We start from the raw sequence: 13,387 nt of genomic DNA, 5'->3' as shown, positions 1-13,387 counted from the left end.
ACTATGACCGCGCACATAAAATACTACCAACTAGCGCCGTAATGAAAAAGCATCCAGTCCAACAAAATGCACGGCAGTGGGTCTTGAAACATCAGTACAATTGTGCCATGGATTAAGCCTTGGAGAAAATCCATTAGCAGTAGCTGGCTGCGCTCTGGAGCACAACCTGAACAAAAGAGTGTTTACTTTGAATGTCTATCGACATCTTTCATACAGGCTCCGATGTTTTTCAGGCATGCAATATATACGTCGCATTCAAAAATCAGGACATTGTAGCGCTTTTCTGAAGCAATCTTTAAATGGAGCAATTCTTCTTGAGGGCTGTCAAGGCTCAACTGCCAGTGAAGGCAAACACAGAGCTCTTTCATCGACCTGACTTAATGGCTGAGTCACTCTCTTGCCCCGCCAATACAATGGCATTCCTCAGCTTTACACAAAACATGAATTTATGTAGGCAAAATAAAGTGAAACCATTTCAGCACCTAAATTGCTTCAATAACCTGTGGTCACGAAAGACAAGAATGGCAGAGTGTTGGCCTGACGTTTTATGTTGGAGGCCCGTATGAAAGGAGGTTCTGGATATAAGAGGCAAAATCAGAAATGGATTCTTACTTGTTTGTCATTTCTTGGCTATATTTACACCGCAGGTCGAGAAGCTCTGTCTGTGAAGTATCCAAAGCTGTTTAGAGACAAATAGAGACAACAAATGAAATTGGACGTCTATTGCTGTCATTGGCAGGCAATGAATTAAAATGCATTAGTGTTGTACGCCAAAATGTTCAGGAAAAAAAGGCAGAGGTTTTAGTTATTTTTATGAACCACAGTTTGAGCAATAATACCGTGTTGGCCCGAATATAAGACGACCCCCTCTTTTTCAAGATAAAAGTTTTTATACAGTTTTTATACAGAAAATAATTACAGTACATCTGAAACAAATGATTATAAAAATATATTTGAGAGAAAAAGCATGTTATTTTGCCTCATTCAAATCTTAATATCTGTAACTGTAGTCTTGAAACAAAACTGAATAAGGAAAAACATTGCAAGAGAATAATGCAAACTGGTTAAACTTGAGAGTCACTGAGATCTGTCATGACAGAACATCGCTTCAATGATATCTGGCGCCATCTAGCATTGTGAATGGGTATAATGTCTAGACCGCGAATATAAGACGACCCCCACACAGTCTTATATTCGGGCCAATAAGGTAGATTTTAGTGGGAAGCACTGGTGTGCGACTACAAGCTGAAGGCTGTAACGAACTCGTAACCTACAGGTAACAATATGTCTGCAATTAATCAATTAATTGAGGAAAATTTAAAAATCAGGCTCCGAGGATTGACGCGTATACATCGAATATACCTACCAAATTACATTTTGATCTGTCCATGAATAACAGAGGAATAGATTTTGAAAAATGATAGTGTACACACCCCCAACAACAACAACAACATGAGCAGTGACTTGACAGGCCTTCAGCCTATAAAAATAGATAGAATTTTAAGGTACATAAGGATAGAGTTGAATGGTACTACACCTAGAAGTTCTGCTGAAATATTTGAAAAGAAACAGTTCATAAATATTAAATGTGAATCTTTTTTTTTTTTTAAGTTTAAATTAGGGCTGTCAAAATTATTGCGTTAACGCGCGGTAATTAATTTTTTAAATTAATCACATTAAAATATTATGGCGGCACGGTGGCTTAGTGGTTAGCACATCTGCCTCACAGTTCTGAGATCAAGGGTTCAATCCCGGGCTTCGGCCTTCCTGTGTGGAGTTTGCATGTTCTCCCTGTGCCTGCGTGGGTTTCCTCCGGGAACTCCGGTTTCCTCTCACATCCCAAAAACATGCATGGTAGGCTGATTGAACACTCTAAATTGTCCGTAGGTATGAGTGTGTGCGTCAATGGTTGTATGTCTCCTTGTGCCCTGCGATTGGCTGGCAACCAGTTCAGGGTGTCCCCTGCCTACTGCCCGTAGTTGGCTGGGATAGGCTCCAGCACTTCCGCGACCCTCGTGAGGAAAAGCGGCATGGAAAATGAATGAATGAATGAATGAACATTAAAATATTTGACGCAATTAACGCACATGTCCCACTCAGACAGTGTTCTACCTTTTGGTAAGTTTTACAGCAAGGCTTTTTGTGCTGTCTAACAGTGAACTCTTGTGGTCGCTTTGCGACATGGTTTATTGCTTTCTTGCCAGTTCAATATGGCTGCACGACGTCTCGGGCTGACGCCTACGTTGTAATGTTGTGCTTATATGATCCTTGGACAAGATTTGTCCGTAAGTATGGTTGTTGTAAAGAATGTACATATTATATTAGTAAGCGAAATGTTATATTTTTTGTATGAGACGCTTTTTGTTTATGTTTAGTGAACCTGTATAGCGTGCTAAGCTAACGTTGTTGCTAATGCAATGCTTGTGTACTTTTTTTTTTGTAGTTTTACGACGGTCTAAAGAGGACAATGGTTTGAGGCCATTTTATTAATAAATCAGATGAAAAAGGAAGAAGTCTGATTATTAAGGCGTCGTTCACTAGCTGTCTAGCTTTGGAAAAAGTAGACGCTTCGGAGTTAGGACAGCATAGACAGATTTAAATGACAGTAGAGTGAAATGCACACTACAGTCCTTATGTACCGTATGTTGAATGTATATATCCATCTTGTGTCTTATCTTTCCATTCCAACAATTTATTTTACAGAATATATATATAATTTACAGAAAAATATGGCATACTTTATAGATGGTTTGAATTGCGACTAATTGCGATTAATTACGATTAATTAATTTTTAAGCTGTAATTAACTCGATTAAAAATTTTAATCATTTGACAGCCCTAGTTTAAATTGAATACAACTGAACTGTACTTGCAGTTTTTTTTTTCGGTTTTTTTTTTTTTCCAGTATTTATTGCACTCTAGTGGACAAAAAAAAGGTTTAATTCTGGAAATCTTTTGCGTACAAACGGTGGAACTCGTACCACGTTTTTGAGAGCTACTGTACTAAAGAGCTTACACATGGATGTGGAAAGTAACATTAATGTGCCGTTACGTACTGCAAAGTCCTCCCACCCCTAAAAAAGTACTTATTACACTTTCACATGCTGGTGGTTTCACATTCACAAATTTACTTAGTCATTGTTTTTTTTTGTTGTTGCTTTTTTTTCTAATTTAAATACAAACCTACTTTCTTTTATCTGCATAAAAGTGTATTCGCCCCCCAAAAATGTTAAAACTATTTTTTTTTTAAAATTTATTTTGCAAAAATAGTACCAGGGTATGCTTGACATTTCTTCCAATGTAGCATCTTGACTTTGAGTGACAGTAAGTGAACTCACAAGAATTTTTTGCTCAACTAGGAGTAAACATGGCATCAAACCAGTGGAATCTGTAAAAGCCCGATGGAACGTTATACCAATACGACCACCCGTTGAGGCTGTCACATAAGCCCCTTTCACAAATATATCCCGGTAAATTCCTGTGTAAGGTGACACGGGATTTACTCGCGTCATTGCTTTCACGCATGTAACGATATCCTATGAACACTTTCACAGACTTGTCCCGTGTTACCCACTGGTGCTCTCTGTGGAGGGAGGGCTGCTGCCGGGATTTAAAAACCCAGACATCACGTCATTTTTGGTCGGGATCGGCTGTCACAATGTTGGTCAAATCGTGTTTTGTTACAGAGCAAGTTGTGAGAGCATTCTCAATGTCGTAACTGCAGCCAATTCAAGCTCATCAAGACTGTATTTAGGCCCAGGCGATCCAAGACGAGGGTGCCGAGATATTAACTTGCTGGGCGCCATTCGACACCCTGCACTACTCTTGGATTTCGTGCATTTGCTAGCTTGTTCGTCTGACGCCCTTGTTTTGAAATCCCCTACGTTGTGCTGGTGTGTTTTTGTTGTCTTATCGGTTAGGTTAGTATTATTAATCCCCGTCGACCTACTGTCACAGACCCATTGTGTTATTCCCCCTTTTCCGCGATCGCGTGTATTTTTGTTTGTATTTAATAAACCCCTGAACGCTTCCCTTGGTTGTTTTCTGCTTTGAGGTACAGCCTTGTTTCTGCAGTTGCGGACCCTAACATCGGCAACAAAATAAACCACACATTTCCAAAGGTGGACAATGGTCTCGCTTTGTCTGCTCTAAGATCCAGTTGCAATTTAATTTAGTTATGTTTTCAGTTTAATTTAGCTATTTCCAGCTTGCTACAGTGGGGCAAAAAAGTATTTAGTCAACCACTAATTGTGCAAGTTCTCCCACTTGAAAATATTAGAGAGGCCTGTAATTGTCAACATGGGCAATCCTCAACCATGAGAGACAGCATGTGGAACCCCCTCCCCCCAGAAAATCACATTGTTTGATTTTTAAAGAATTTATTTGCAAATCATGGTGGAAAATAACTATTTGTTCAATACCAAAAGTTCATCTCAATACTTTGTTATGTACCCTTTGTTGGCAATAACGGAGGCCAAACGTTTTCTGTAACTCTTCACAAGCTTTTCACACACTGTTGCTGGTATTTTGGCCCATTCCTCCATGCAGATCCCCTCTAGAGCAGTGATGTGTTGGGGCTGTCGTTGGGCAACACAGACTTTCAACTCTCTCCACAAATTTTCTATGGGGTTGAGATCTAGAGACTGGCTAGGCCACTCCAGGACCTTGAAATGCTTCTTAAGAAGCCACTCCTTTGTTGCCCTGGCTGTGTGTTTGGGATCATTGTCATGCTGAAAGAGCCACGTCAGCCACGTCTCATCTTCAATGCCCTTGCTGATGGAAGGAGATTTTCACTCAAAATCTCTCGATACATGGCCCCATTCATTCTTTCCTTTACACAGATCAGTCGTCTTGGTCCCTTTGCAGATAAAAAGCCCCAAACCATGATGTTTCCACCCCCATGCTTCACAGTGGGTATGGTGTTCTTCGGATGCAATTCAGTATTCTTTCTCCTCCAAACACGAGAACCTGTGTTTCTACCAAAAAGTTCTATTTTGGTTTCATCTGACCATAACACATTCTCCCAGTCCTCCTCTGGATCATCCAAATGCTTTCTAGCAAACCGCAGACGGGCCTGGACGTGTGCTTTCTTCAACAGGGGGACACGTGCAGGATTTGAGTCCCTGGCGGCGCATTGTGTTACTGATAGTAGCCTTTGTTACTGTGGTCCCAGCTTTCTGTAGGTCATTCACTAGGTCCCCCGTGTGGTTCTGGGATTTTTGCTCACCGTTCCTGTTATCATTTTGACGCCACGGGGTGAGATCTTGCATGGAGCCCCAGATCGAGGGAGATTATCAGTGGTCTTGTATGTCTTCCATTTTCTAATAATTGCTCCCACAGTTGATTTTTTTATACCAAGCGTTTTACCTATTGCAGATTCAGTCTTCCCAGCCTAGTGCAGGTCTACAATTTTGTCTCTGGTGTCCTCCGACAGCTCTTTGGTCTTGGCCATGGTGGAGTTTGGAGTGTGACTGACTGAGATTGTGGACAGGTGTCTTTTATACCGATAATGACTTAAAACAGGTGCCATTAATACAGGTAACGAGTGGAGCCTCGTTAGAGCTCGTTAGAAGAAGTTAGACCTCTTTGACCGCCAGAAATCTTGCTTGTTTGTAGGTGACCAAATACTTATTTTCTACTCTAATTTGGAAATAAATTCTTTAAAAATCAAACAATGTGATTTTCTGTTTTTCTTTCCACATTCTGTCTCTCATGGTTGAGGTTTACCATGTTGACAATTACAGGTCTCTCTAATCTTTTCAAGTAGGATGACTTGCACAATTGGTGGTTGACTAAATACTTATTTGCCCCACTGTACAAGGCCTGCCTGTTTAAATCCTGGGATTTAAACGTATACCAGACTTACAGTATTCAGTATTCACACAGCAACCATCCAAACGTTAAACATTGCTAAATGAATACCTATTTGAAAGACAAAAATAAACGGATCATTATGGGTTTTTTCGAATGTGTAGGTGTGCTTTGTCTCGTGCCTGTTAAGTACAATTACTACTATATAATTACTCATAGACTTGAATTATTTTCTATAAAAATTACTAGTTTTAATGAAGACTTGCACACATTTAAATAATGGAACATACAGTATGCAACATTAAGGTTTCATAAGATGTTAGGAGTATATGTCAATGTTTCAGATACTCACATGAATGCAAAATCTTGATTTTCTCCTCAGCCTCTGACAGTTTGTCAGCCAAACTAACCCCAACATTTTCCTCCTCCCTGAGAAGAAACCATTTCAGTTGTACACAGAATCATTTTTGCTTACGTACACAACTGTATGCCTTGACATGTAAAATGTTAATTTCAGTGTAGTTCCACCAAAGCATTCAGAGAAAAATGAAGTTTAAGCGCTGTTCCAGCTTTTTAAGAGAGCTGGTTCTTTGAAGAACCATGTCAGGCAATTTATTTGTGATTTGGTTTAACATGCAATGCCTTTAGATTTCAGTAGTAAAAAGGGATCTCCTGCTCACTGGAAATACTAACATTAATGCTAATATAAGCTTTTCTCAGCATCATAAGGAGATATCAGAAATACAACATTGTATCTTTATAGTTTCCTTGATTACATTTTGATGGTGGGGTGGACTAATGATAGGCAAGAGGAGTACAGAGAGCTGGTGAAACCTCACCCTTGTCCCTCAGTTTGGTCCTGGTAGATCTCCTGCGGAGAGCCTGGGGCTCCAGGAGTTGGCGTGCTATTGGGGGTCATATCAGGGGCTGGAGAGCTCGATTCACAGGGGTCTCCAGCTTTTGCTGTGTCCGCGAAGCCGTTGTTTGTGGGTCCTTTGAAGGCGATTACAGATATAAAGAAAATGTAAGGAAATAATTCACTCCTAATGGAAATAAAAAACATTATAGATGTAGCTTTAACGTCCCACTGTCATCACTTCATCACAGTTGAATCTTTTTAAAAGGTATTCAAAAATGAATTTTTAAAGACTCATAATGACTGAAACTGTGCATTAAAATAATTTTAAGTAGTTTCCATTGGCAAAGATGATGTCATGGGAAGTACAGGAACTGTCAAAGATCCATATAGCAGACATTGAGTTTTTGGGTGGAAACTACAGTAGCAACTCATTGATTTTATCGTATGACAAGTCAGAATGCGAAGTTAAAAATTGGTCAGTTTCTGAAGAAGATGGAGAAGTAATTTTACAGTTTCAGCAAGAACTTCAAAAGTGACGGTACAGCCAGGAGCATTACGGTAGTTTCGCTGTTGCTAACAGTGCTACGCCAACACCAGAAGACTGAAAGGTAATTATATTTATTTATTTATTTATTTTTTTTAATGCTACTCAAATCTAGACCAGAGCAAGCATAGCTATTAGGTTTGGGATTTAAAAAAAAAAAAAAAAAAAAAAAACTCAAAAGGACTGCCGATTGTGGGGAAGAGGATTGCAGGAAGTTCAACTTATCTAAATCATGTGATTGGATCGAGAATATGCCTATGAAGCATCACTGCTTTTTGGAACAATTAAAAAAAAAAATTTTTTTTTTTTTTAAACTTAAAGGGCTGCATGATACTTGGGTATTCTTAAATTATTAGTCATAGCTTGTAATGTTTTAACTATGTAATTCGAGGTCATGTTTGTAACATATTTTTCGGACTATAAGTTGCAGTTTTTTTTTCATACTTTGGCCGGAGGTACGACTTATACTCTGGAGCGACTTACGTGTGAAATTATTAACACATTATTATATTATTTCACCTGTTATTTTCACACTAAAGCGCAAGACGGCGCTAAAGGCCTTTAATTCAACATTGGCGGTAACTTACAAAAACAAGTAAAAACAACTGCAAAGGGCTGAACAAAATGGCACTGAAAACAAAATCATATTCCACAGATTTCAAGATGCAAGTAGTGAAATATGCAGCTGAAAATAGTAATTGAGCAGCAGTGTAATGTTAACACACCGTCCACTTATTCAGCCTGTTGTTCTCTATTCTATTATTCTAAATTGCCTTTCAATATGACATGTCTATTCTTGGTGTTGGATTTTATCAATTACATATATCTCAAATATGCGATGTATACTTCGGGCAACTAATATGTTTGTTTTCCTCTCTTTTGCACATTTTATGGCTGGTGCGACTTAAGGCTTTTTCACACTAGCGTCAACCCAGTGTGAAAAGCGGTCCACGGCAAGCGCAAAACGGGAGGCGCCACGTAGCCTGACGTAGATGCTGTCAGGTAATGAAAATTGGCAAACTTAGTCCCAAACACCAATGTGTTTATTTTCATTGTTGCACAAGAAAACAGCGACTTTTCCCATTTCCAAAGAAGCCGGGGGCATAATAATAGCCGTGTAGAGTTTTACTATTTTTGGTGAGAAGGTGAATAGTTTTTTTGGTTGCTCATGAACTACATTTCCACACAAACGTACATCGAGGTAGCATTTAGCTAAGCAAGGAGAGGTAAGGGAGTAATTTTCGAGTGTCCCAGAGCTCGTGAAACTTTAAAAAAGCGCAGTTATCAAGGTGTCATCAGCCGTGGTTTGTGTATATCCGTCGGCCAAAAAAGCCTGATAGCACTGATAGTACACCTGCCCCTCTGCTGTTGAATGTGTGATTGGCGTCAGCCCGTCGGCCTTATAATATAGCCCATCTCTCGGCGCAAATTCATTCAAACTTGCCACTCTGCCCAAAACAGCTGCCCACCGCTCACTTTCACCGAGAAGTCCCCTCCCACATACACAATGAATGGGTTGCCACTGGACCCTTCACACTTGTTTGCCACTAGTTTGAAACTGCCTTTATACTCAGGTTATACTTAGAGTCTGAAAAATACGGTAAATAGAAATTTGTGAAACTTTCTCTTAAGCTTAGGTTTAAGAAAATCATTGGCCAGAAATCACAGTTTTGTTTATATAATTGTTGTGCCCTATTGGCTACATGTCAATTAGAAGTTAGATCGGGCCTAAAAAATCCAGCCCGACCCGATGGGTATAAAAGCCTAACCCGGCCTAAGCCCGATCAATTAACTTGATTTGTAGGCCCGAACCCGAAAAAACCCCAAATTGTTTGTTTTTTTGTGAGGAGAAGGAGGAAATGCAGCAATACGGTGCGTGGTTGCGTTTTGTTTGATCACCTTTAAGACGATACTTGTGCATAACGATAACAAATTAAAGCCTGTCTTTTGTAATAAATTCTCCCAGTTAAACAAGACTGTGAGATGAATATTCAGTAAACATTTTATATCTTTTACATTTGTGTGTCCTATCAGGCAGATAGTGGATTTGACATTTTTTTAAAATCTCTTTGAGTTGGCAGGAAAAAAAAGTTTTCTCAATGTTTAAATAGTCTACATATTTTTATGATCATTAGAAATGCATTTACACAACGAAATAACGCTGGAAAAGTGTTGAGGTAATTATCGAGGTTTGATTGATTAAATATTTGCTTGATTGATTGATTGAATATTTGCTTGTGCTCATATATACCATAAATAATATATATTGCCATATTTTTCTTACTAATATAACCAGTAAATGATTATTGCTTGCTATACCAGGTTTTAGTATAATGCTTAAGTGTTACAAAGAGTAAAAAAGGGTCGGGATGACAACTGCCTTGCTTCATGGCCACATCATTGCGTAACTAGACCTTCCGAGGCATCTTCAGCACCTGGCGTCTGGACTTTCGTCTAGACCTTCGAGGACAATTTCCCATCCGAGGACATCTTCCATGGCCGCAGCGTTACATAACTGAAGTGTCTGGGTCATTTTGACTGTTTACATGATTGTTTTGACTGTTTCCATGATTGTTTACATGAGCTCTTGCTTACACAAGTGTATGTACTTAGTTCCACCTACATGCACACACATATCCAATCGAAAACCACATGGGTGTCTCCAACTTGCTCTCCCCCTCCCTAAGGGCGACACCCATTTTAGGACAAACCCCTAAATAAAATACCAAGGAGGATTTTTTTTCTTTAGATCAATTTTGGTGACTGTAACTAGTCACTGTTTTGCTCTCCTCGGCCAAGAAAACTGAGTGTCTTCTCTCCTTATTTTTGGGTAATTTTACAATGTCTACATAAGGATCTATTTTTGAACTTGACAAAAAGTTTGTAAAATATATTTCTCGTATGAGAGCAAAGTGCCACATTTGTTTACATTCAGCGAAGCTGACAAAGGTTTCAGTAAAGCATTTTCAAAAATCAATTTGAAGCCTTTCCATACACCACTCCTACCGGTGTATGTTTGCCTTTTCAATTCCCCCGTCTTTAGTTTGTTTTTCACTTCTTGCTACTCCATATCAAAAAGGAAATACCAGGATGCGAACTCGCAGAGGGCGCCAGGGCGGGGAAGATTAAAAAGAGGGCGGGGCAAGTATTATAACAAGTATTCCTTAGTTTAACATATATCGTTTTAGAATACATATGGCGGAAAACACTCAGGTGACTTCAAGTTCCGCTCTGAGACCCCCAATTTGGCCAAATTTCAAAATTGTCCTATATGCATGTGTGATACATCATTGGAAAGCTTGAAATCTCAATTTTCTGAGGGAAGAAAAATTTTGAACAGGAGGGCATTTAAAAAAAATAAATAAAATAAAATTTTAAACATCAAAACCCTAACTTGAGGTGAGAGCACGCGAGAGCATAAATAAAGACGCCATGATTTTTAACGAGATATTATTGCGTACTTACCTCTTTTCGATCCAAAAACTCCATGTAGCATGTATCATTGAGTGTCAAGACACAGCTGTGAATGGCCACAGCTGGATTTTTGGGGGATTTAATGGGTGAAACATGGCAATATAACAAGAGTGGCGATGCAGAAATCGTAGACATCAAGGAGTAATCGAGATTTTCATTTTCATATATTTACCCTTTTGAACGTTTTTTTTTTCCCCCAATTTTTCTTTGTTTCGTTCGATTACTTATCATCTAAAATATTGGGGAAAATGCGACAGTAACGAAAAAAAAAATACAATTAAGCGATAGTTATGAGGAACATATCTGTGACTTTTTCATAGACGCCAATTTTTTCATTGTGACGTAATTTGTTTAAAAGTTTAAAATATGCGAGTGAATAATTTAAGTCGTTTTTTTTTTTTTTTTTTTTTTTTTTTAAACTAAATATTAGACATAACTTAATGATTCCAAGCTAAAAATGTCAGACATTTTGAATAATAAATACGATTACTTACCTTCTTTTTATGGCTAGGCTGAAAAAAAAGCGGTTGCGCGACGTCTGTAAACGGGGGTTTCCAGGGTAAAACTGACAAATTAAAAATAGTTCGGGGGTTTATCGCGCCATGAATCTGCTATGGCAGTATATAGACATATTGCTCTATCAAACACAACAGTTCTTTTGGCTTAAAATACAGCAGTTTATTTTAAAGAGGGGTACAAGAACAGAAAATGCTTTTTAAGCCTTGTCTGTGTTTTCCATCATAAATAAATATAGTGGGCAAGAGAGAAGTCCGGCCCAACCTGACCCAACCCAAACGTAAATAATTGACATTTTGGGCCCAGATCGGCTCAAGATCTAACCTCTAATGTCAATATGTGCATGCTTGAGGTCTGACCTGTCTTTTCAATGCACTCCAGGCGTTTCTTGCCGTGCCCGCTGATCTCGCGTGCCAAGGCCTCACTATCTGGGACTTTAGTCTGAAGCTCCTGCAGCCTCTCCTCCAGCGTGTGCGAGGCCTCCAGTACAGGAGCCGGATCTAAGAAAAAAAAAAAAAAAAAAAAACTTTATGACTTCCTCCTCACAAAAAAGTATCAGACTATCTTACAGAACTATTTTCGTTAGTCTCAATAGGAGCAGAAAATTGCAGTGAGGATTGAAAGTTTGGCTTTTCACACTAGAATGCCTTTGAAATATGTCCATGCTGGCCATAACAGTTCTAATAAGTATTCTCATCTACTCATGAATGATAAGGAAAATGGAAGAGATTGCCATGAAAAGGTGACAGTCTTTAGTGCCAAATATACACCTACACAAAGTACGTTCGTGAAAAGGGTGTAAAAAGAGAAAGGGGGGAAAAAACAGGATTCTTTAGCACAACAGAGGAGCTATTTTGCAATGCATGCGCGGCAGCACTGGGCCCATGGGGCCAACTAGGAGGCTGCTTCTCAGCTAACAAGTCTCCTCTGTATCATTTGATCATTTAAATTATTATGCCAGGAATTCTCAGGAGGCAGCTCGGCACTCCACATCACAGAGCTGTTTTTAATCTTCGCCTTCCCTTTCTTCCCCTCCCGAAAAGTTCAACAGCTCAGAGAGAGTGAGCTGCTCTTGTTGTGTACCTGCCTGACGAACACCAAAGGAGGTGACTTCTAGTGCCAAAGCACAGAGAAGGAAGCTCAGGGGAGCATCTTGACAAGAAGGGGGAGACGAGAAGCCACGCGAGCGTGTTGGAAAAACTCTAAAAGAGGAAAATCGCTTCTTTGCTCTACACAAACTTTTTTTTCCCCGGCAGCTTTCATGCGCGCGTCTTTTGCTTGTGTGTCTAGTGCGGGCACTGTCGTGACATTTCATGAGCAACCCAGCCAGAGACGGGTGTAACTTTGCCACCGACTCCCGGCAAAAATAAACACCCATCACAGACCCCAAACTTCTGTGCCATGCAATTTGTTGAAATCCTGGCTGCGCGTTTTCATCAGACAAACATTTTGCCCCATTTAATTGATTGGGCTCTTTTTCCCAGGACCGTTTACAGTCAAACATTGTCTGCGTTCATTGTTGCACCGACTGTAGAAATATTGCATCAGTCACAAGGGACGTCACTATTAAGGGAAAGGCTCTTCTAAGACAAACAGGAAGAATTGTTATTCCATCGAACCACTGTCACAGAAATCACTTTATCAGCCTCTTTCCCATATATCCTTTCAACTTTTAGTGATCAAAGGACTGAGATTATACTCAAACACGGATAAATCAGGATTATACGTGGCAGGAGAGTCAGTCAAATCAAAGTCGGATACAATAGTTAACCCTTTTAGGGAATGTGGTCTCTACAGTAGAAAGCTATTCAAAAGTTGAGAATTAACCCAAGGGCGTAGGTTGGCATCGGGACAGTAGGGATAAAACATTGCCAACTTTTCAGGATGCTCAAATGGTCCCCACCAACTTTTGAGCAACCTTATTTGCATTATATCATAAATTCAGTTATATAGGTATAGTGGGGCAAATAAGTATTTCGTCAACCACTAATTGTGCAAGTTCTCCCAATTGAAATTATCAGAGAGGCCTGTAATTGTCAACATGGGTAAACCTCAACAATGAGAGACAGAATGTGGGGGGAAAAAGCCCAGAAAATCACATTGTTTGATTTTTAAAGAATTTATTGGCAAATCATGGTGGAAATTAAGTATTTGGTCAATAGCAAAAGTTCATCTCAATACTT

General features: G+C 39.4%; 1 protein-coding gene across 5 annotated transcripts in view; it reads right to left on the bottom strand.

Annotated features, from left to right (window-relative positions):
• cux2b (cut-like homeobox 2b) overlaps nucleotides 1–13,387 on the bottom strand; it is a 250,329-nt gene that overhangs the window by 32,187 nt on the left and 204,755 nt on the right. For all 5 annotated transcript variants that reach the window (XM_057831042.1, XM_057831046.1, XM_057831044.1 and 2 more), the window contains 4 exons: nucleotides 11,564–11,704; nucleotides 6,651–6,804; nucleotides 6,164–6,240; nucleotides 613–679 (listed from right to left, as the gene is read on the bottom strand). In XM_057831042.1, the coding sequence (XP_057687025.1) occupies nucleotides 613–679; nucleotides 6,164–6,240; nucleotides 6,651–6,804; nucleotides 11,564–11,704 (439 nt within the window). The remainder of the gene's footprint in view (nucleotides 1–612; nucleotides 680–6,163; nucleotides 6,241–6,650; nucleotides 6,805–11,563; nucleotides 11,705–13,387) is intronic.

The sequence above is a fragment of the Corythoichthys intestinalis genome, chromosome 3, assembly GCF_030265065.1.
Source record: "Corythoichthys intestinalis isolate RoL2023-P3 chromosome 3, ASM3026506v1, whole genome shotgun sequence".
In the NCBI taxonomy this organism is placed as follows: Eukaryota; Metazoa; Chordata; class Actinopteri; order Syngnathiformes; family Syngnathidae; genus Corythoichthys; species Corythoichthys intestinalis.
The sequence above is the reverse complement of the archived record's forward strand: the minus strand, read 5'-3'. Positions and strand labels throughout refer to the sequence as shown.